Raw genomic sequence first — 21,586 nt, forward strand, 5'->3', positions numbered from 1 at the left:
GGCTTRTAACATTTGATGGACAGAAAGCTCAGTTAATTTTCTTCAATACATTTCTTGCCCCCAGCTCTTGTGTATCTGTGCTGCTTTTTGGAGCAGATATGTYGCCTGCCTAAGTGGAGCTGCATCCTTATCTGCATGCCCTGTTTCCCCATGCTCTCCTTCTCCATAAATAACGACACACTCTCCCTTTTCTCTCCTCCCCCCTCCCAAACTCATTCTCTTCCTTTTGGTTTTGGGACTTGCTGCTGTTCCCTGCTGCAGCCTGAGCACCGTTTTAATTTGCTTTATGCAGCGGAGGGCGACTGCACTTTGCAGAGCTCTCTCACAAGTAAATAGCAATGCCAGGCAAGATAAATGAAAACAGTAGGAAGGACAGGATTGCCTTGTAGCCTTGGATGTTTCCGTTCTGGCTGTCGGCAGGAGGGGGGTCCCAGGTGAGCTCCAGCTGGCTGGCGGAAAGGGAGTTGACTTGGATGTTCTGCGGGGCCAGCGCCGGTGCTAGAGAGGAAGGAGGACAAAAGAATTAACAGTGACAAGCAGAATTAATTCATATCCAGGTTTTTCATTTGCAGAAGGACCCAGGACAGACTCTGTTTATGCCACAAGTCAGCAGAGGAGGCAGCCCCSRGGTTTCTGCGTCATYGGGATGTCTCASCACAAGAGGRGTGAGGAGCAGCTGAGCCTCAGGAYGTGGTTGTGCTCTGCTCCACACAGGATGRCTTAGACACTGAATCAACTCAGTCCTGCCAGCAGCTTTGGAAGGGAAAAGAGAATTCTGCCATGGTTCCCTGGTAGTTTGGGGCTCACCTTTGGCAGTGGCTGATGCTCCTGATCGACTGTTTGTGGTGAGCATGGCAGCCCCTGCCACCATCAGTCCTGCTCCCACTCAGCAGCAGGACTTTGGGCCAAAATACTGCCCAAAATTACCTCCAAACCCAGTCAGCTGCTAATCAATTCACTAATATTTCATGTATAACAAAATGACTTTTAATTTGCTACTATGACTTTTTGTTAGCTCCACTCTGATTATGCCTTCACATGCACACACCATCCCTCTTTGGCTCCTGATGGCATTTCTTCTTTGCATTGTGCTGTGCTAGAAAACCAATCTTTGAGTGCACCTGGGTCACTCCATCCCTCCCTTTGTCAGGTTCCAACTTGGTGCAGGTGGATTTTCCACCCCAGCTATRGAGGACACTCTGTTCTCCCGACCTGCTGTCTGTGCCTCCGGCAGGTTTTAACAAAACTGCTCGTGTTCTGTTCACAGAAAAGGCGCCGAAGTGTGTCCTGTTCAAACTCCAGAAGCAGGGAGAGAARGGCAGGGCAAAGGCTACACTCCTCCTTTCTCCATGTTCACAGTGCCACAGCCTTCAGCCAGACCCCCTGAGAAAGTTGTCTCTTTTCTCTCTGTCCCTTTCTGGGCCATAAATAGAAGTGATAAAATATTCACYGCTTGCACTGGATAGCCCCGGTTAGCTGTTCCTCTGGAGACTTCTTTCTTAAGAGAGAATGACCTTCATAAGTCATACTTTTCTACCAATACTCCCTCCTCCCAGCGTTATAAAATAAAAAAGTAATTAACACCCACTCAGGCTGACACCAACTATTTATTTTGTTCTAACTGTGTGGTTTCCATATTATCACTGCCCACCCTGCCGTTAATGGAAATGTTAATAACCAGCGCCAGGTTGTTGTGACAGATGCTTGGGCTCATTATCAGAAATTCTTATTTACCGCTCCATTAAACGACAGAATCGCACAAAAAAACAATTCAATCAAAACTAACTGGAGGAATTTTAACAGCCACATTAATAATCCAAAACATAAATAAAGTTAATGTCTTTTGCATGTTTGCCATCGGCAACTCTATCGCRAAATTATTGCTATACAATTAAAACGTGAAAGGTAAAATTGAAAATAGCCTTTATCCCAGGGCTCGGTTAAAACTGTTTGTTTATTGTGGGGGTTTTTGTTTCCTTTTTGGCTGGGCTGTGAATGCATGAGGTGACAGTGACCATCAGTAAAACCCAGCTGGGTCACAGGGGTGCACTTGTCTAATTATTGCCCTGTACTCTGCACTCCTCGCTTGGCTGGGTGCCCTCAGTGCAAGGGAACGCTGTTAGGGACCAAAAACCTCAAGATTCTGAGACTTTCACAGCACAAACCACACTGTGAGGCCAAAMTGATCACAGAGAGCAAAGCTGAAAACACATCCCAGGGATTTGCCACGATGACAGGCTCAGGGAAACAGAAATATGTACAATCACAGAGGAAAATGGGTCGCTTTAGCAGAGTATTTTCTTTCTAAGGAGTGACACCACTGTCTGTCCTGAGCTGATGGCTTCAAAGTGCTCTCAACACCCAGGTCTGAAGCAGCACCTACAAACCTAMAAGAGCATTTTTCTTTGGATGCCATGTGCCAGCCAGGAACAAACACCACTTGTGAGATGCGACCATCAGAGGAGATGGTGTGTGCAACCTGCTGCCAGAAAAACACTGCTTTTCCTCAACCCCTTCCTGAAGCACATCTAAGAAACACAGTGGTTAAAACCTGCCWGGGATAACTCTGCACTGACACGCTGCTGGAGCTGCTGCGGAAAATTTGATGGAACGTAGAAAAAGAAAAGTATGGAAAAAGACATTTCTCTTCACTACCCCAGAGCCTCCACGAGATGCAAATTGTTTGGTTTTGTGCCCTGTGAGTCTGTCCCTCTGTTCAACTTTCAAAGGCTGATGTGTCCCTCCTCCTCTAAGCACAGATTTCTTGTTGACAGCAAGGGATGGCAGGAAAGTGCTGCTGACGCTTGATGTGGCTCTGTGCCGACAGCACGTTCCATTAAGGGCGAAGTGAAATGCTTCAAAAAGAAGAAAACACATCCCTGAAGACCCTACCTGTTTGCAACCCCAACTCATTCCCTGAATATATGGACAGCCTGTGCCAATAAAAGCAAGTGCATTTTAAAGGTGAATTCAAAAGGCTTTTTACCTTCTAGGAATGCACTTCAAGATTACTGAGCTCGGAATTTTTCATGGCTGTTGAAATCTCAAACACATAAAAAGCAAGGTTAAAGCTACATACCTCACACTGCTTTAGGTGTTAGTGACATTATCAACCATAGCAGGAGTGACAYAGACCCCTGAGGGTCCAAACACAGCTCCTGGCAGGTGGAAAGCATTTCACTTTCCCTGGAAAAAATATCTGTGTACTCACAAAGTCRAATTCTGTGCACGTATCCTGCCTTGGAATCTCATGCAGATATTTGTAAACATTTCTTTTCTTATCTGATTTCAATTTACCTTTGAGATTGTCTCCTTGAAACTCTCTCGCAGCCAAAATGTAAGGAGAAAGACTGAGCAGGTTGTGTAGTAATTAGTAACAAATAGTAACAAATATRGGCTGGGCTGCTGTTGGCAGGAGCACGTAAAGACAACAAATTTATCKAGAAACGTGGTGAGAGTGTCAAAATGAACCCGTAAATAAAGTTACACATCTAAATCCACATTTAAACACATCACTGCCCTCATTTCCCAGCCGTACGGAGCAGCCTGTGCTCACACTGCAGGCAATCTGAGCACGCTAATGCTTCTAACCTTTAAAGAGAAGGTGCTTAAAATCCCYGGTGGCCTCCCCGCTCTGCAGCTCCGTGCTCTGCTGAAGGCTCACCCCAGCTTTTCTCGCTCAGGATATTTGTTCTTCGGGCTCTGTGGCACCCAGAGCCTTCCATCAATAAAGAGCTACTACTCCTTTTCCCAGTGACAGTCGCCACGATGCTCTGTGRTGCAGGAAGGCTACAAATCCTCGTGATTCACTGGGCAAACTTGATAACTGGCTTTGTGAAGCATTTCTTGCTGCTCTTATATCTGCTCCAGTTTCTGGGCAGCAGAGGATTTCTCCTCTACTGGTTTCCTGATTGTTTCTGCACTGTTATGTCAGGACATTCACAGATAAGTTTGGGACAAGATTTCCCTGATACTCACATGCCATTGAAATAAACATGCAGGCCAAAAATGAGGAGAAAAATGCAGTGAAAGAGATTGAAGATTTCCTGTGCATCAGCTTGATCCCAAACAATCCCAAGCAAATTTCTGTTTTGTAAAGACCTCTGATCCTTTTCTATCTATCAACTCTTTCCCCGCAGTTCTTCAAAGCAGGATTTGGAGAACACGCCTGCCTTTATTCCCCAGTAATCAATATGTTTGCATTTTGGTGTTAGCACCTAGAGGCCAGAATCTCATTGCACAATGTGCTGCATAAACACRGAACAAAGACACAGCTCCAGGCCCCCAAATCCTCTAATCTGTCTCCACATTACAATGGAGGGGTGGTTGCAGCATGTTCTGAGTATCAGCTGTGATTTTACCTACTTAGTGATTAACAAGGGAGAAGGCACAGAAATATTCCGTTCAGCACATGCTGATAGTGAAATCTTGCACATCAGAGCCTCCAAAGTTTACATATTGAATCCTGGCACACACAGTCATAGAAAATAGGGCTGGAAAAGGTTTGGAGAGGGTTCAAACATCACCTTCCTGTGTCACACCAGGATCAGATCGCTGGTCAGACATTCTTGTCATCTCAGTCACTGACTTCTTTGAAGATTGTGCTGTCATTCCCACACAAACTCTGCCAGCATCTCTCTATTTTAATGCCTCTTCAAATAGGRGTTTGTGAAATATTCACATTTAAAAAATAATAAAAAAAAAAACCCCGAAATAGCAATATCTATAACATAACTCATAAAATAACTCTCATATTACTCTTTGTGATGCCTAACCTAAACCATCCTCACTGTATTGAAGTTATATCCCTGCAGTGACATGAAGATTGCCTCTTCTCCAGCTGCAGCCACTGCCTTCAAGTCACAGTGTAGATAAGGACAGTTTAGTGGATTATAAAGCCAAACACAACACAACAAACAGAAGGTCACCAGATAAAACAGTGAGACTGATCTGCAGCACAGGCAAAGTGGAACACCAGGGGTTTTCCTACACTGTGGGCTTAGAGAAGGAATGTGAGGATGGTACCTCCCAAGGATGACCAAAAAAGGTGGATCTGCAGGTGCCTACAGTATCTCCTTGCAAAAAGGAATTACATGAGAGAAGAAGATTCAGTGTTTACTGTCCACTTTCTTACAGAGTGTGCGAAAGGGCGGAGGGAGGATTGGAGCTTACCCGTGCATCAGAGCCTCGGTGCCACCAGGAATGCTGTGTGAGTGATGTTGATTAGCTCAATAACAATTASTCAATTATGCTTCCAAACCAGCTACTGCAAAACTGCTTTCCACTGTGACAGAGCAGCACRAGCTATATTTAGAATGTAAAACACACTTTCCACCGATTTCTGGCTGGTTTAGGCTGGGCTCTCTCTCGTGATGGAAGCTGGTGCTTTTTCCAAGGGCTGCGCTTTCCATGGCTGCTCAGATGTGATTCAGAGGCTCTCAGAGAGGCAGAACCACATTCCAGGGATGAGGGGTCTTCACCCCTCCAACACAGACCATTTGCTGGCCCTGAGTGCTCCCATCCTCTTCCTCAGTGCTCTGGCACCAACACTGCTGGGCCAGGCATCAACTGTGCCAGGCTGGGACATCCGGGGACACGAAAATGAGTCTCAGCAAAGGAGCAAGTTGGCCTCCCCATTGCTGAGAACTTCAACCCCCACTGGGTGGGGGAGGAGGCTAAAACAGCTGGTTTTTCAAACCTGGAAAAGCCAGGTTTTAGCTGGAAATAGCCCTTTTCGAGGGATGCTGATTTACATGGTTGCATAGAGCAATGTAGGATAAACTGAAAAATCTCCATGTACCAATGGAATTCAACACAAGAAGGACTTGGAAAACATCTCTCTCACCTTCATGAACATTGATGGATAGAAAGATGTAGACTAGAAAGACAAACCTATTTTAGTGGAGAAGAAATGGTGAAGGGGAGAAAGGGAACAGCTGTCCGGATGAGGACTTTGGGAGTCTGGAACACCTGCAAATGTTTYACTCTGTGCCATCTYATCTGTGTGGGCAAACACTTGGCTSTCTCTGCAGACCACATGTAGTACAGTAGTTGTGTTTTGCCTGTGATTTTTAAGGGGATTAAACACATGAAGAAACACAAATAAAGCAGCTGTGCACGATCCCCAAATGTAGCATCCCCACCTTCTTTGCTTAGCACTGGGAAGTTTCCCAGCATTGGAAAAGGTACCTTGAGCACCTGCAGAGACACAGGAAAGAGGTGGGGAGGAAGGAGGGTGAGACGACATTCCAGAAAACCGAATTCCTGAAAACTCAAATGAAACAAGGACTAGAGGTGGAGTATCTTTTCCATGGACACAGATCTAGGGGGTTACCTGCCAGTGTCCTTTTTGAACTGAGGAGCCATTCCTGTTGCTCACCATCTCTTCCAGTGGTGGTGAAAACACTGCTGTTGTGATCAGTAATACTTTAAAGTGGGGTTTGGATTTCCCATGCGAGTGAGCCATGTGCAATGTGGGAATTTCATGGGGAAGACATGATCTGGGTGATGCAGAGGTTACCATGATTGCAGCCATGGCAAACCTCCCAGAGCAGTGCTGGGAAAGAGTTAGAGCCTGCAAACAAAACACACACTTTTCTTTTGCTGAATTCCACAGCTGTACTTAGTAAACGCAACCCTAGAACGGGCCATCACATTGCATACTGAGATTATCCATCAAGGCAGAGAGAGAGCCTGGCCYAAAAGCAGAGCCCTCACAGAACTGTCAGACTGCCTCTGGAAGGGTGTACAGGTGGTTAAAACAAGAGGGGRGAATAATAAAAGGAGCCTTTTCCTCTATTTCTCTCATGTCAACAAGGATATGGTCACACACAGGCAGGCAGCCCATCAGTCAGCAGAGATGGGCCACGAGCAGCAGCAATGAGAGCCTGACAGCGTTAGAGAAGCACAAACAAACACACAGGCACAAACCTGTGAGCTCAAATCCTCTCTCTCTTACATCCATGCAATTTTAGGGCAGCTCTTGAAGCCAAGCCCCCTCTCCCTGACATCCACGCACATTGGGGTTATCTCTGTGAAAGRGCAGACTCAGGTGTGTAATGAGAGCAGGGTCAGCTCTGCTGAGTGCAGGATTCACCCCAGGAGGTGCTGAAGGTTGTTCCAGGGATGCTGAAGAGCTGCTCTGTGTTTGATGCACTGGTCTGATCCTCCCTYATRCACACTGGGAGCACTGGGAACAGCACAGGATGGGAAAGCGCTGCCCTCCACTTTCTTACAAGTCTACCCACTAGAAAGGCAAAATTAACGATTTCAGGTTATTTCCCCAGACTTTCTGTGACCTGAAATCCCTCCTCCACTATTTACAGTCATGTTCAATTATTATAATTTGTTAATGCCACATTTGAATATCATAATACCACCAGTTCATGGCAGCTGACAAAAGCACCCACTTCACATCCACAAACAGCAGTGGCAGCACCTACTAAAGTCTAATCAGCACCAGCAACTCCTTCTGCTCCACTGCAGCCAAGAGAGCATATCAAATAATCTCCACTGCATTTGCCATCTACTAAATGTCAAAAGCTATATCAGAAAAAAGTCAAAGGGCGCAGGTGAGAGCTGCCCCCGGAATAACCTTTTGCTGTGGTTTTAATGCCAGTTTGGGTAGCTGACCCCCACGAGGGATTAATTTAGGATTTACAGATTGCAATGGTCAGGGAACCCCAGGGAGCCCACAGAAGACTGTGTTCTTGYGCTCCTGGGGAGAGAAAGATTAAATTTAAATTTTCTTGACTCTCAGTGAGMGTTTTCTCTTTCTTTCTTTCTTTTTCATCCCTGAGATCATCGCTGCAGATTTACACCCCCATATCATCTCAGTGTGTGGACTGCTGGGGCCAAAATATTTTAGACTATTGCTAATTCATACTTTCATAAGAAAAAAAAATGGCAACTTTTTTGTTTTCAGTCCACAACAGGCAACCTGAAAAGCCTCCAGTTCTGTGATTGACGACGGATACAGCAAACAGATGTCAGAGAAGAAAACCAACTGTGTTTCTCCACAGCTGGCTTCACAGCAAAGCTGTACAGAGGAGGCAAAGCCACGGGAGTCGAGACCCATATGAAAATACTTACAGCACAAATTTTRCTCACGTATCCCAGGATGACTGCAAACAAGCAGAGCAGGACTGCRCAATTAGGCGAAATCGAAATTTGGCTGCAAATATCACCCTTTAGTCAAAAGCAYTCCCGCTCCAGCCTGTGCTGCTGGAACCGGAGTTATCAGCCAGGGGCTTCCCCACTTCTTTAGCAGGGCAGKTTCTGGTTCATTTGACTTTACTACGGTGTTTTTTTGAAAGGAAGGGTAATTCCTCTGCTTTTTAATGGAGTAGCCGTGCTGTTGGTTCAGCAAAGCTTTTTATACACGATCAGGCTCCTCCGTGCAGGGATGTCCCCGCACAGGCCATGGAACGCTGCAGAACAACAGYTCATTTGTCCTTCCCCTCCCACCAACTGCAGCACAAARCCACRARCCCTCGTGATGAATTTGRGCAMGGGAGCCTGCCCRTCTCGGGCTCCAGTCAGCACCAAAAAATCAGCATCGAAAGGCTGGGGGTGTGAGAGGGRAGTTCATCATCCGAGCAGAACACCGCCCCGCGCAGCGACAGCCAGGGACGAACCGGAGAAAGCATCAAAAACCGCGGATATTTGTGCTTGGACAGAAACATCTTTCCTACATTGAGACGTGATAAAAAGAGGCAATTAGACCCGAGCTGAGCAGGAGCTGCCGCACTGCATAAAGCATTGTGCTCTACCAAAGGCTGCTGATGACCAATATTAACAACTTAATGAGCTGTTAATGAGGCGCGCGTTCGGCTTTTACTTGCAGCATGAAAACATTGCAAATCATTTTAGGGAGCTTCTGGACTGTCAATGGAGAAYTAAAGATGTCAAATAAGCCCATCAAATCTATGTCTCAATCTGGACACTGCTTTCCAGTGCATTCGCTTAAAATTCCTTCTCCTGTATGGTAGAATAACTTGCTTTGACAGCACTACGACGCTCTGACTTTGCTTCCTTCTGCCTTGACATTAGATTTCAGTCTCCAGAGGGCTGCAGGGATGTCTTTTTGACATGTTGACATTAAGGACACTTCTTCCACAGACTCACACTGGCATGGTTACTTTCTGTCTTGCCATTGTAAGAGCAGCTAGTGAACTACRCCACCAAATCTGGAAGTCTAATTAGCAAACCTTTGCATTATCTGAAAACAGATTAAGAATATAAAATTACCTTTAAAAAAACAGCCAGTTTGAGTAGGAAACGGAGCCAAGGATTGTAGAGAAAATTAATTTCCATAACTCCCAAGCATTGTAGCAATACTAGCAGCACACAAGCAGTGACTAATGCTCTAATGTGGGCACACTTCAGTTTGTTATTTTTTACTGTCCTGTCACAGCCCTGCAGGATTAGATCCCACAGCTGAGAGCTATCAACACTACTGTTAACCCCAGTGGAGCAGCACTGATGGGAACAACAAATCCAAATTGCTGCAATTGCTGCRGACAAGCCCTTGGTGGAACCCCCATATACAGAGAGGGAACCTGGAGAAGTTAAAATMCACCAGGAAACGCTGATGAATGTGCCCAGTCACCAGCCCCGCTCTCAGAAATGGGATGCTGCTGGGACTGGTGTATTGGTTTCCAAGAGAAACTGGAAAGAGGTTACTTTCCCAACCCAAACAGGACATGTCTCACCAGTTTTTTTTCCTTCCATCTTCCTTCCAAGTTGCTGTGCTCTGACTTTACTCTGTCTTTTAGCACATTGTTGGAGAATCTGGCTTGCATCTTTAACTCCAAGCTCAGAGGAGACCTTCTCCTTCCTTAGAGAGAAAGACACTGAGAGCAGGATGGGAACCCAATTTTGTTCCTGGAGCAAGGCATTCCTAGAACGCCAGGCTAAAGCACACCCAGAACTGAGTCTGACACTGGAACAGCTCTGCAGGTCCTTTAAATTTAAAGGGTAGGGGAAAAGGACTATCCTGCTATCCCCCAAAAGTGGCTGTTTGCTGATGTCCAGAGGTGTCAGCAATTAAAACGYAAATACCCTCTTATTTCAAAGGCTCAGTGCTTTTAAAGTGCCAAGGAAGTTCAACCCCTTTGTTTAAWGTTTGAGCAAGTGAAACCAGTAATTTCTTTACCATTCTATTTCCCAGTAGCTTCCCTCCATCCCCTTTTGTTTATCGAGGGAAGATGCCGTCCCTAGGCTGACAGGTTTTAGACTATGCAATGTGAAATGGCCATGATAATCCTTCTCTTCCCTCCTCCAATAGCATCTGGGATGGAGCTGCCCACCGAGCTCTGGCAGCTGTGCCAGCAGCACCGTGCTCCATATCTGCACAGGCACAGCAGCCCATGTGTACCACTCCGAGAGCAGAAAACAGCCACGGGCCGTGGCAGGATGGAGCTGCCAGCTCCAAGAGCTGCAGTGCTGTCAATCCTGTTACCAAGGAGCATTTGGGACTCCACACACCATCTCCTGTGCCGTGTTTGGGGCAGAGATAAAGCTGTAAGAGCGAGGGGGGCCCGAAGCAGTGATGAGGGACCCGTGCTCCAGAATGTGACATGCAGCGGGGAGGTGACACCACGGGGTGGATCTGCAGTGAACACATGAACAGCGAGGCCTGAAGAAAGAGATTAAAACACCCTAGGGCAAAGCAGCCTTGGCCTGCCAAGCTTCCCTGCCTTCAGCACAAGAGACAAAGGGACATTGCCCCAGCACAGATAACCAGGTAAGAAGGGACTCTGTGCTGGAAGCAGTTTCTAAAGGGGAGCCAAGTACCTGGAGTCACGTCTCTGCTTCCTTACAAGGCTTCTTTGTCCTTATCATGGCTCACTCTCTCAGTGTAGCCTTTTCTGTCCCAAACCTATTTTGCTATTTTTAGTCTCAGAGCTTTCCAGGTGCTTCTGGCCTGCAAAATGCTGGTGATAGCCAGGCAGCTCCAAGTGCTTCCCCTGACATTAACAGCAGAGCAGATCTTCCCTCCCTGTGTCAGCTACAGGTGAATAAAACAAAGTTTGTGAACTCCAGGAACATCTGTGGAGCTGCAGGCAGGAGGGCAGATGAAATAATTGCAGATAACAGGAAGAAATTAGCTTTGGTGTCTGCTAGCTTTGCACCAAGAGGTAGATTCAGCTTTTGAAGACAAGAGGTAAGAAGCAGTCATGGCTCTSTCTCACTTCTGCTCTTTTCCAAGCCACGGCTTCACTTGGACGAAAAGGAGAGGGCTGGCTAACCTCTGAAAGATGAYGGTACAACCAAAGTGGCATTTCAAYGAAGGACTTCTAAAGGAAGGGATTTGTCTCCCAGCTTTTTTTCCTCCTTGCCTTTCCCATTAAGGAACCAGCTCGCAGAGCTCATCATTAAAAAGAACAACAACAACAAGCCAGCCTCATCAGTTCTTGTGAATTCTGAAGGTCACCAATGTCACCATCAGCTCTAATGACACACATCACTCCCCTCTTCACAYAAATGGATTTACAACCTGTTTAAAGGCTGATGTCTCTCAGAGCACTTCACCCCTTCTGCCACCTCCTCTCTGCACACACTCACTCTACTCCAGCAACAGCTGCTGGAAGAAATGATGAATTCCATCACTTTTCATCCAAAACAGATTTGCAGAATATATGGGAGAAGCACTGAAGGCTGCAGGCTCGTTAGCACAGGATTTGTACTGCCACATTTTACTTTATTCACCTTCCCAAATTAGGTGAAGCACATCTGGCCCAAACCTGTGATTTTTGTTTAATTAAAATGCAGGAAGCGGAGTCTCCCGAACTCCAGAGCCCCCCACACAATCAGGTGGCGACAGCATCCTGGTAGAATAATGCTCTTGATGTAGTGGCTGCTCTAACAGAGTCTTAATTTCAGTGGAGCAGAACARCACCTCTGGTAGCAGCTGCGTTTCRGGCTGGGATGAATATCAGTACCCAGCCTCTCGCTGAACACTCACTGCCTCCCCAATCAAAGCCAGCATCCCTGACAGCTGAACTGTTAAATGAATTAACAAGGCGAAAAGGGGGCTTGCCAGCGGGGCTGCGACTCCCTTCCTAATTTCTGCAAGTGGTGGCTTTCAATTTTTCTGTCATTTGTCAGGAGATGCACATGGTTCTCTAATGAGCAGGGCAGAGCTGCAGCCAGCTCTAAAAAGGCAGCGTTAGAGGATCTTCTGGGCTATGGAGGAGAAGGATCCAGATGCTTGAGGCAGGTGGGGGAAGGACATGGGCTCTGCTCAGACTGAACAGGCAGCACATCCTSCCCAGCTGCACTGAGCTCAAGGACTCCCAGCCTGTTCTCCCAGTGAGGGGAAGATCTGCTCTCCACACCAGTGAGTTTTGCCAATATCCAGGCACAACTCAAAATGGAGCCTTTGATCTTATGGGCTACTCTAACGAGGAAAAGTGTAAGCTCTACCTGTAGAATAAAAAAAAACCCCACACCACCAAAAATCCAAACCACTGGATCCAGCTTTCCTGTTCACCAGGCCTTTTATTCATGTCTGGCCCATTTTCTAGCAGCACTTTGTTCTCTCCCAAAATTCCCACCTGCCCTTCAGTCAGAGGCAGGGAAGACCTGCTCAGGSTGCCCAAGGGGGCACTTGGCTGGGGTATAGAAACTCCCCATTTGGGTATATTTTTGCTCATTTAATTGGCAAAACTTGCAGAAGGTTGGTTTTAATGACTTTTTTTCCCCACGTTTTTCAGGTGGTTCCATTACCTACGGTGAAAATCCAGGCATGATCCCAGGAAAATTTTCAAATCTAACAGGGGAGAACACAAGAGRGAAGGAAGGAATCACAGACACTCCTCCTTCTGCATCACTCAGCAAAGGGTAAGCAGCACAACAACCATCAGCAACACGAACACCCAACAGAAATGGGGATTCTGACTGAGCTGGCCTAAGCCCAGCACATTTCCCCAAAGGTACAAAAGCTGTATATCCTTTTTTATGACCCAGAGAGGAAYGTTCCCCCTCTTCCCAGAATTACTGCAATGCTTAGGGCAGAACAAGGMCCCGTTTAACAGCACTGAGACATGAGTTACCTGAGAGCTTCAGGCTGGGGACTGGCCACCTTCACTCACTTTGTGCCCAGTTCTGTGCCTGTGTCACTCTTGTTGTTTATTGGGAAGCTTTTCTCTGTTTTTAACCTGGATGCTCCACTGCTGGAGCTGAGCAGACCCATTTTTTCCCAGCTTGCTGCTTAACTGCCTTTACCATGGGTAAAGAACATTGAGCAAACAATAACAACAAAAAACTTGTATTTCCACAGCACACTTTAACTCAAAGGTGTCACAAATCAATTTAAAACTTAAATTGCAATACCGTCTCCAATCACTTTACTCACAGYATAAATCACAGCCAGTTCTGGAGGTGGAAGAGGCAGTTCTATAACAAAGTGTAATAACTTCACACAACAAGAGTGAAAATCGGCAGGAAGATCCTGCATTCATCATTTCTGCTGYGTGAAGCTGGATGGTCCCTTTCCAGAGGTAAATCCAGCAACTCTAAACCAACAGCCAAGTCACACATTACAACTTCAGACACACCAGTCCTGCCTGGGCAAGGAAGTCTCCTGGAAATCATAGAATCATGGAATGGTTTGAGTTGGAAGTGATCTCAAAGCTCATCTAATTCCAGCTGCCCTTCCTTCAGACACTCAGGGGTCGTGTAATTATCTCAGTTTCCTCTCCAGTTTGTCTCCTCTCAGTGCCCTGGAGTTATATAAGGAAGATCTGGACTGTGGGATTAAAAGACATGATATAACAGCATTTCCTTGTTCTCCCCAGCTGATTTCCCATGCTGTGTACATGTGTATAAGTGCATGTGCTGGCTCCATTTGCAGCAGGGAGATACTCAGCTCTGAAACAAAAATGTATTTTGAAGCCAGATACAGTTGGCTCCACCTGGGACTTTCTTTGCTGCTGTTGCAGAAGTAAGTTGGAGCAGCAGCAAACTAGAAAAAAATGTAAATATTGCCAGCTGTCTCTCCAGGACCACACTGCTCTGATTAATTTATGATGTTTTCAAAGAAAGATGGTGAATGTTGCACCATATTTGAAATTAAAAGGTTAAGGAGAGTTTAAAAAAATGCGCAGTAGAGGTTTTTTTAAAAAAATGTGCTTTGCTTAGTTTTGAGTAATAGAATATTATTAATGAATAATAATAAAATGAATTAATGCTGGCTTTGATAGCTTCTCCATCACACAGCTCCGAGAGAGAGGAACAAAGTGGAATCAGCTCCATTCCTGGGCTGAGCAACGGGAGGGTCGAGCTTCAAACGCCGCTGCTGCAGAAATTGAGACCATAACTAAGGAGGATTTCAGTGCCAACCTCTCTCCAGCTGGGATCACCATAAATACAACCTCGCTGCCAGGACTGGAAGAAGGCATCAGCTATTCCAGTCCTGCCCTTCCCAGATTGGCTCGGGGTTATCTGGGCTCTGACAAACCACCTGTTTCTCAAGGCATTCGCTGAAGGATCTGCTCAACTGCTCCGATTTCCACCTCCAGCCTTCCACTGGGGGGATTTTAAAACGATCAAAATTGACTCATGTGCCAGATTCAGGGACAGTCTGCACATTCCTGGGAGCACCCAACACCCACCTCCAAAGCCAGCATTAAAACAGCCATGGTGTATTCTTGCTTCAAGAGCATAAAAATGCAGCCAGGTGTGGTGCCAAGCAATGTCTCTATACAGAGATATAAAATAAAAGAACCAGCTTTCCAAGTCTCCCTTGTTTTGTAGTTTTGTTTCTTTTCCCTTGTGGCTTTCCTGTGCTCCACTTTTCACTTCTTTAACTCGAGTCAATTTTTCCCTCAAGCTAATTGGTATGAACAGTCATCCTCCTGCAACTCCAGAAATATTTTCTCTTCTTTCAAATGCCCTTTCTTCCTTTGATTCTTCAGACCAACTGGTTTTCCAATGGCAAGAAACTGTCAGTGCCTATTCCAGGAGAGCAAGCTACAAAAACTTACCAGCAATAACAGCTCGGGAATTTTTCAAACAATCCCTTTCCCAGACAGTTATTGAACATTATCTGGAGAATACCAAAACATGCTGGCTCTTCAAAATAAAGAAATAATTTAATTTTTCCTTCACCTACCTGCTTCACCCACAAACACTTCCACTGGTGTGCTCGTAGGGCTCTCACCGATGACATTATATGCTGTCATTAGTACTTCGTATCTCTTGTATTTCTTCAACTCTGAAAAAGTAAAATATTACATATTAATGTTATATGTTATAATTTATATTACAGATATCTTCTAGACTCTAACACCTCTTTATCTCCAGACTTGTCTCTCAGGAAACACAGCAATAGAACAGTACAACAGCRTAATGTCTACTTCCATCCTTCCTTAACTCACACATCACAGCAGGGTTTGCATAATTTTGAAAAATATTTGTGATTAAATGGTAGGCTTTTCCAGTGTTTCCTCGCTCTAGGAGGAGGAATGATGACTTCTCTTGGAATACACCYATTTATTATGGATAACTAACTAGAGGAACATTTCTAGGTCATCCTAAAGTACAGAAAATGGCAGGATTTGGCTTTAAATGTCACCGTAAGGTCTCATTTTGATCAGCACTGGTAGGAGAGAGCCTGCCCAGCCTTCACCTAATCCCTGAAATGYTCATTTAAGTGGGGCACTGGCAACTGCACCGCTCTAGAACTGCACAGCTGAGGCAGGTGCAGAGGGAGACCTGCAGTGGGGAATCTGGAGTCCCATTCCAGGTACTCCATGGGCACCTTCTCCTCCTGCATGACCACAGCAACACCACCAATCACAACAAAAAAGGAGAATTTGAAGGCTGGACTCCATTTGGCTACCAGGCAACAAAATTCTTTGCTGACACAGAGGAACTACTCTGACAGATGAGACGGGAGGGTGAGAGAAGCATGAAAAAGTCCAGAAAAGCCAATTGTTTGTGGGTAATTAACAGATGCAACGAGGGTGGAGCAGAACAATGCCAACGTCATTAGGGGAGGCAGCGCCTGAGCAGTTTCAGATTTTGCATTTTCAGGATGAAAGAATCAATCCTAACAGATATATTTATCATCTACAATACTTAACAGGGAAATCAGAGTAAGAGRACAATCAATAATATAAATTGCCCTATTTAAATGAGCATTGAATTAAGACACGCATGGCCAGAGGTCCAAATTTCTCCCTTTGCCAATAATTTTCCCTGCTATCTATGAATCAGAGTCCCCTTTACTCGGTGGCTGACAGTATGCCATTGGTTTGGTAAGGTTCAAAAAAACCTAATTAGGCAAGTTTTGTCTAATTTCAGTGTCACAGAATTTTTTTTAAGTGTTGTGCTCCAATATCTGACTGTGAGTTCAGCATCATTCTCCAGTCTCAGGGGAATTACATCTGATACATCCTTAATTTTTTTTTATGTGATGTCACTAAAATCGGATGGACTGCAGAACATGGAGCAAGCAAAACAGAAACTCACAACACTGAGTTCATAAACAAACAAATAATAGTAAGATATACACGTATAGAACGGGGCAGCTTGCACAGGGAAACTTTATTTTGTGCCATGAGAAGTCACAAGGGAGATTTTAGTGTTAACTGGATGTGGAAGAAAATGGAACACAAGAGTTCATGCATGCAACTTTCAGTGGGGATAGGGCTTCATTTTTTTTTTTTTTAAGCCCATCACAATCTGTGACTCAAAAGCCTTGGGCAAAACCTAGTGAACCATCATCACCACAAAGCAACTTGCCTTTTAACTCTGTCGAATGTTATTTTATTCATTTCCAATTGAAAACACCTCTGGAGATGCACATAAATTCATTGGGCCCTTTCTAAATTGGCCTCGTACTCCATGGAATGCCCGAGCATCGCAATGCTCGAATCATAGGACTAATGATGTGATACAGCTAAACTCAGATGGACTGCAAAATATGCAGCGAGTGAATCAAAATTCATTTAGCATCAGCAATACTGGGCTGTTACAGTCGATAATGTTTTACCTTCCCAGCAGCCACATTTTTACAACGGCTACCTACTTGCATYGCTGATGTCTCTGGGTGTAGGGGAAGCAAAAACTTAAAGAAAAAAGCAACTCGAGGAAGCAGAATCATTAATCTGTGTTGATTTCTGCCGGATCCACGGAGGAGAGCCACAGGAGTTTGCCTGTGGTGCATTTTGAACCATTACAAAGAGTCTCATCTGAAGGCAATGTGCACTTACGTGTTAATTCATACGTCGTTAATGCAGAGCTGCTGTTCACTGTCTTGAAGCTGCTTTGGGCTATTCAGGGTAAGCAAAGCAGAAAGCTTGTTACAGTGCAAGGAAATAGTTATTGCAAATGATGTACAGCAGAGACAGAGGCAAATGAGGCAGCACACCCATACACAGTTTAAGCTTTAGGACTATACCTTGAAGGGCAATAAAATCACATCACTCTCTCGTAACACATCAGAAACATCTCGCTCACATGGGGYTGTTTCATTTCCTCCTCAAACAGAGGAGCTCACAAACACACAACACAAAAACGGTCTGACTTTTAGATTAAAYAGAACAAATGAGTGAAGATGAAATGACTTCTAGGGGTGAAAGCTCTCAGTGGTGCATTTACGTYCCGATTTCTTGAGATGTAAAATTCAAAACCTGAAGAGCTGCAGAGCACAGACCTGGAACGTGGACCACAGAATGAACACTTACATCAGAGCAGGACCTGYTTCTTTAAGTGTGAATTTGATTTCCCACAGTTTCACTTAAAGAATTCAATATTCTTGCTGTGAGTGAATTGTAATAATATGCTAAGTTGTGCAAAACCACAGGTCAGTGAGGAACAGAGGTGTTCTAAGGTGAGAATTATGAGGCGAAAAAGGGAAATTTATCTTAAAATACATTTGCCTCCACCCCTTTCTCTCTCTATCTCTTGACTCCCTGGRGAGGTACAGCTCGTTTTTTCTCCTCTACAGCGATTAGGAACATTGCTGCAGGGCCAGACAAGAAGAGGAAAAAGAGGAAACTGGTTGGTTTCATAGGCTCCCCAGCTTGTGAGAGCATCCAAAGCCATTATTTCATGATAATGTACACAGTCAGTRATTCATTTTTTGTCTGGTAAAAACCCTTCTGCTTTCCTACACCTTCCAGAGCTTTACATCTCTGCTCTGTTCTGGTTCAAGCTGCAGTCTGAGAAGTCTCATTAGCTCTGACCACGTGAGTGAGGTCACAGTTAGGTGCTTACGTTACATTTAAAGCATCCACTTATCCCACACCCTCATTAAAATTCACCCTTGCTTTTGTAGAATCTCTTCTATGGGTTCAGGAAAGCATGGCAGATGATGTAAGATATTAAAATAGTCTCACTGAAYCCTATTCTGCTGCTCCTGGAGTATTATATTATTCTGAATATTCCAGTGACATCAAAGAGGACAAAAGCTGGTCCCTCCATGAGCATATCTCATTGCTGGACCTTATTTCTCAAGCTACTGAGTGCTCACATCTGCCTCCCATCACCTTATTCTGCCTATTCTTCCCTCTGATTTCCTTTCTAGCCTTTCTCTAAAAAGCCTTTTCATTTTTTGTATTATTCCTCTCCCTCTCCATCTTCCTTCCCTGTGAGCCATAAATCCCAGTGACTAACATGGAAAACAGGCACCTAAAAATTCTTGCTCATCTTTGCTATTTTCTTGTAAAATATGGACAAGCACTTTGAAATCATAAAAATTCTATTTAAAAAATCCCCTCAGCTGTTTCCTCATACTGTAAAAAGAAAAAACAAAACGTCAATTATAAAAACTATTGAAAAAATAGCAAGAAAGCAAAAAGTTGCCAGCTGAGGAAAAGGAAGTGTCTCTCATTTGAAGGCAGAACAAAGTGTAYCGGGGTAATTATGATCTGGAGGCAGTGGAAAGCAGGAAATCAGAGGATACKTGGGGGACAGACCATCAATTCCAGCATGCTGGCAGAGATCAGCACAGACCATTACAATGCTGATCATGCTCAAGTTACTCGCATTTTCCAGCATCTTCAGACTGATTGTGTAAAACCTGAATTTTCCTCAGCATCTTCAGACTTACATTTCATTTCCATGGGGTAAGAGGGGATGAAGTGCCTGGTGCAATGACAGATTACCAGTGTGGGATATTTTAGGGTCCAAACCACAGGCTTACGTGTGAGCTCTGCTCTTAAAGCCGAGGGGTTCTGGATGTTTTTGGTTTCTGTTCCAGGCCCGCTGTCATAATCCAGCTCCCTGTAGTAGATCCGATATCCCAACAGGAGCCCGTTCAAACTCTCCACTTTTGGGGGCTGAAAAACATCCATGTGAAGAACAGGTTTGTTAAGATGTTCATGAAAACAAACATCCATCACCGTGGGCAGGGGCAGACTGTGCCCTGCTGAAAACAGACATTAATAATGTACGGGGTTGGAGGTTGTGTAGTTTGAAAAGCACAAGTTAAAGGAAACTTCGAGGATTTGGCTCCAGCTGTGGCCATTGCAAAAGGCTCTTGACTGAAAAATCCACACCTCAGAGCCAAGCTGCTTTCCTTCTTGGCCCACAGACACTTGGGTGTGACRAGAAGGACAAATAAGCCCTCCCTGGGAATGCACCTTGCCTGCCATCGACACTGCAACAGCCAAACAGCGTTTCACTGCTTCCAAAAAAAAAAAAAGAAAAAAATTATTTTGTCACAGACAGAATTTCTTTAGTGGCTCTTTTCCTCAGGGACTGGTCACAGGACAATCTTCATTTGGCATCATTTTACTGAAAGACTCATGAGAGAATAAAATGGAATTGGCGTGTACTGGCTTTGATCAGGAAGACCAAACTAGGTCTAATAATAACCTTAAAAAAGCATTTAGAGAGGAGTCACAGTGTGACTGTGGGTTCCTCYGAAACAGCTTGGAGCAGTTTGGCACATTCAACCACGGGATTGCTTAAATTTGACGTTTTTTCCTTCTGCATCCTGTTGGGAGATGCTCAAAGATGTAACACCTCAGCAAGGCTTCTCCAGCAGCCCCTCACATCCTCCTGCAGGTACAGATACACAGCAGGCACACTGAAAAGGAGATTTGTGTCTGGGTGGYTTGCTTAAGTAGACAGATGCAATGGGATTCCTCATGTTTGGGAAAAAAATTACTTTCTTGAGTCTAAAGCAGGCTAAGAACTGCAGAGAAGAAAAGATGCCCTGAGCCATTTATCTTCTAAAGATTCTTTTACCAAAATTTAAGGAGCTGAAAGTGTAAATGAAAAGGATTTTAATGATGATCTTGCCTTTAATCCTGAAAGATCCCTACCAGCCTGGAGAACTTTACTAAGGAAAAGCATTGTGTAAAAATTAACTGCTGGTGTGAAAAACTGTCACAATAGAAGGTAATGTCCCATGTAATTTTAATGAAGAAAGTAAGGACATTTTGATAGGGAAGGAGGTAATAACCTGGCATTCTGCTTCCAGAAATGACACGAATTTTCCATTATTCAATTACAATGGAAAGAGAAGGGAGAGGACTGTCCTGTCTCAGCAGCAAGGACTTTGCTTTGGGTGAGGGCTGAAGGAATTAAATAGAAAGACTATAGTTTATGGAAACCAGAAAAGAAAAATTTGTGAACCAGTGTATAAGGAAGCTACACATCCACCAGGAAARGGAGCAGAACCTGCTCCAGCAAGAAGCAGCCATCTTTTGTAGATGTCCTACACAGAGCCTGCCAAAAGCAACCTGAACTGGGGCAAGATTTCACTTGCTGTGCCTTCTTGGAGATCTCTCACTCGTCATTGATCCACGCTCATCACTGTGCTCTGTAACAATGGGAGAACAGAGCACAGGGACTGCTTCTAGCTGGTTTGAAAAATCCTTTATTCTCAAAAAGCTGCACCTCTTTATACTTTCAATTTTCCTGGGCTGAGCACCCACTGGCTGTTTGCTCTGTAGGGTCATCGTTCATGAACCTTCTTATCCACTCACATCTCTGGATGGGCAGGGTCTATGGCTCTGTTTAATAAATCACAGCCTGACACGAGGCAGGGCCAYGTCAATCACACAGGTTCCTCCCTGGTGATGTGACCTGCAGCTCAAACCCTTCCCAAAATGAGATTGAACAGGGGTGAGCAGGATCCAGCAGAAGCTCATCCCATAAGGATTTTCCTTAACCCCAACACTGCTCCATCATCTGGAAAAGCTCTCACCACCTTTCACGATTATTTGCACCTGCATTCGAGAATGATTCTGCAGATACAGGATTGTGAGGGACCTCAAGGATTGCCAGGGCTGGCAGMTCCCCACTGCACTGCTGAAGGCTTTCACAGACAGAACAATCTCCACCAGGGACAGAGCTGATTCCTCAGCTCCCCAGTATTCTTGGTGGGAAGCTGTTCCCAGCCTCACCGCTCGGGCTGTTAGAAACCTTCATTTAATTTCTAATTTAAATAATTCATAGCCAGTTTCCAACCATTTGTTCCTGTGCTAACATTGCCTTTTGGGTTAAATTGTTCTCCTCCCTGTGGGGTGTTTACTCCCGTGATGTATTTTAGAAAGGGCAATCATATTCCCTCTACGACTGCATTTTACCAGGCAAATAAATCAAGCTCTCACACAATAGCCTT

At 44.9% G+C, this 21,586-nt stretch overlaps 1 protein-coding gene across 1 annotated transcript in view; it reads right to left on the reverse strand.

Annotated features, from left to right (window-relative positions):
- SDK1 (sidekick cell adhesion molecule 1) overlaps nucleotides 1-21,586 on the reverse strand; it is a 375,512-nt gene that overhangs the window by 32,737 nt on the left and 321,189 nt on the right. Inside the window, exons 33-36 of the mRNA XM_057369831.1 lie at nucleotides 19,157-19,292; nucleotides 17,223-17,282; nucleotides 15,119-15,220; nucleotides 383-498 (exon numbers count right to left, since the gene is read on the reverse strand). Coding sequence (XP_057225814.1) covers nucleotides 383-498; nucleotides 15,119-15,220; nucleotides 17,223-17,282; nucleotides 19,157-19,292 — 414 coding nt within the window. The remainder of the gene's footprint in view (nucleotides 1-382; nucleotides 499-15,118; nucleotides 15,221-17,222; nucleotides 17,283-19,156; nucleotides 19,293-21,586) is intronic.

The sequence above is a fragment of the Malurus melanocephalus genome, unplaced genomic scaffold (genome assembly GCF_030028575.1).
Source record: "Malurus melanocephalus ecotype Western Australia unplaced genomic scaffold, MMel_1.1 scaffold_115, whole genome shotgun sequence".
NCBI lineage: Eukaryota > Metazoa > Chordata > Aves > Passeriformes > Maluridae > Malurus > Malurus melanocephalus.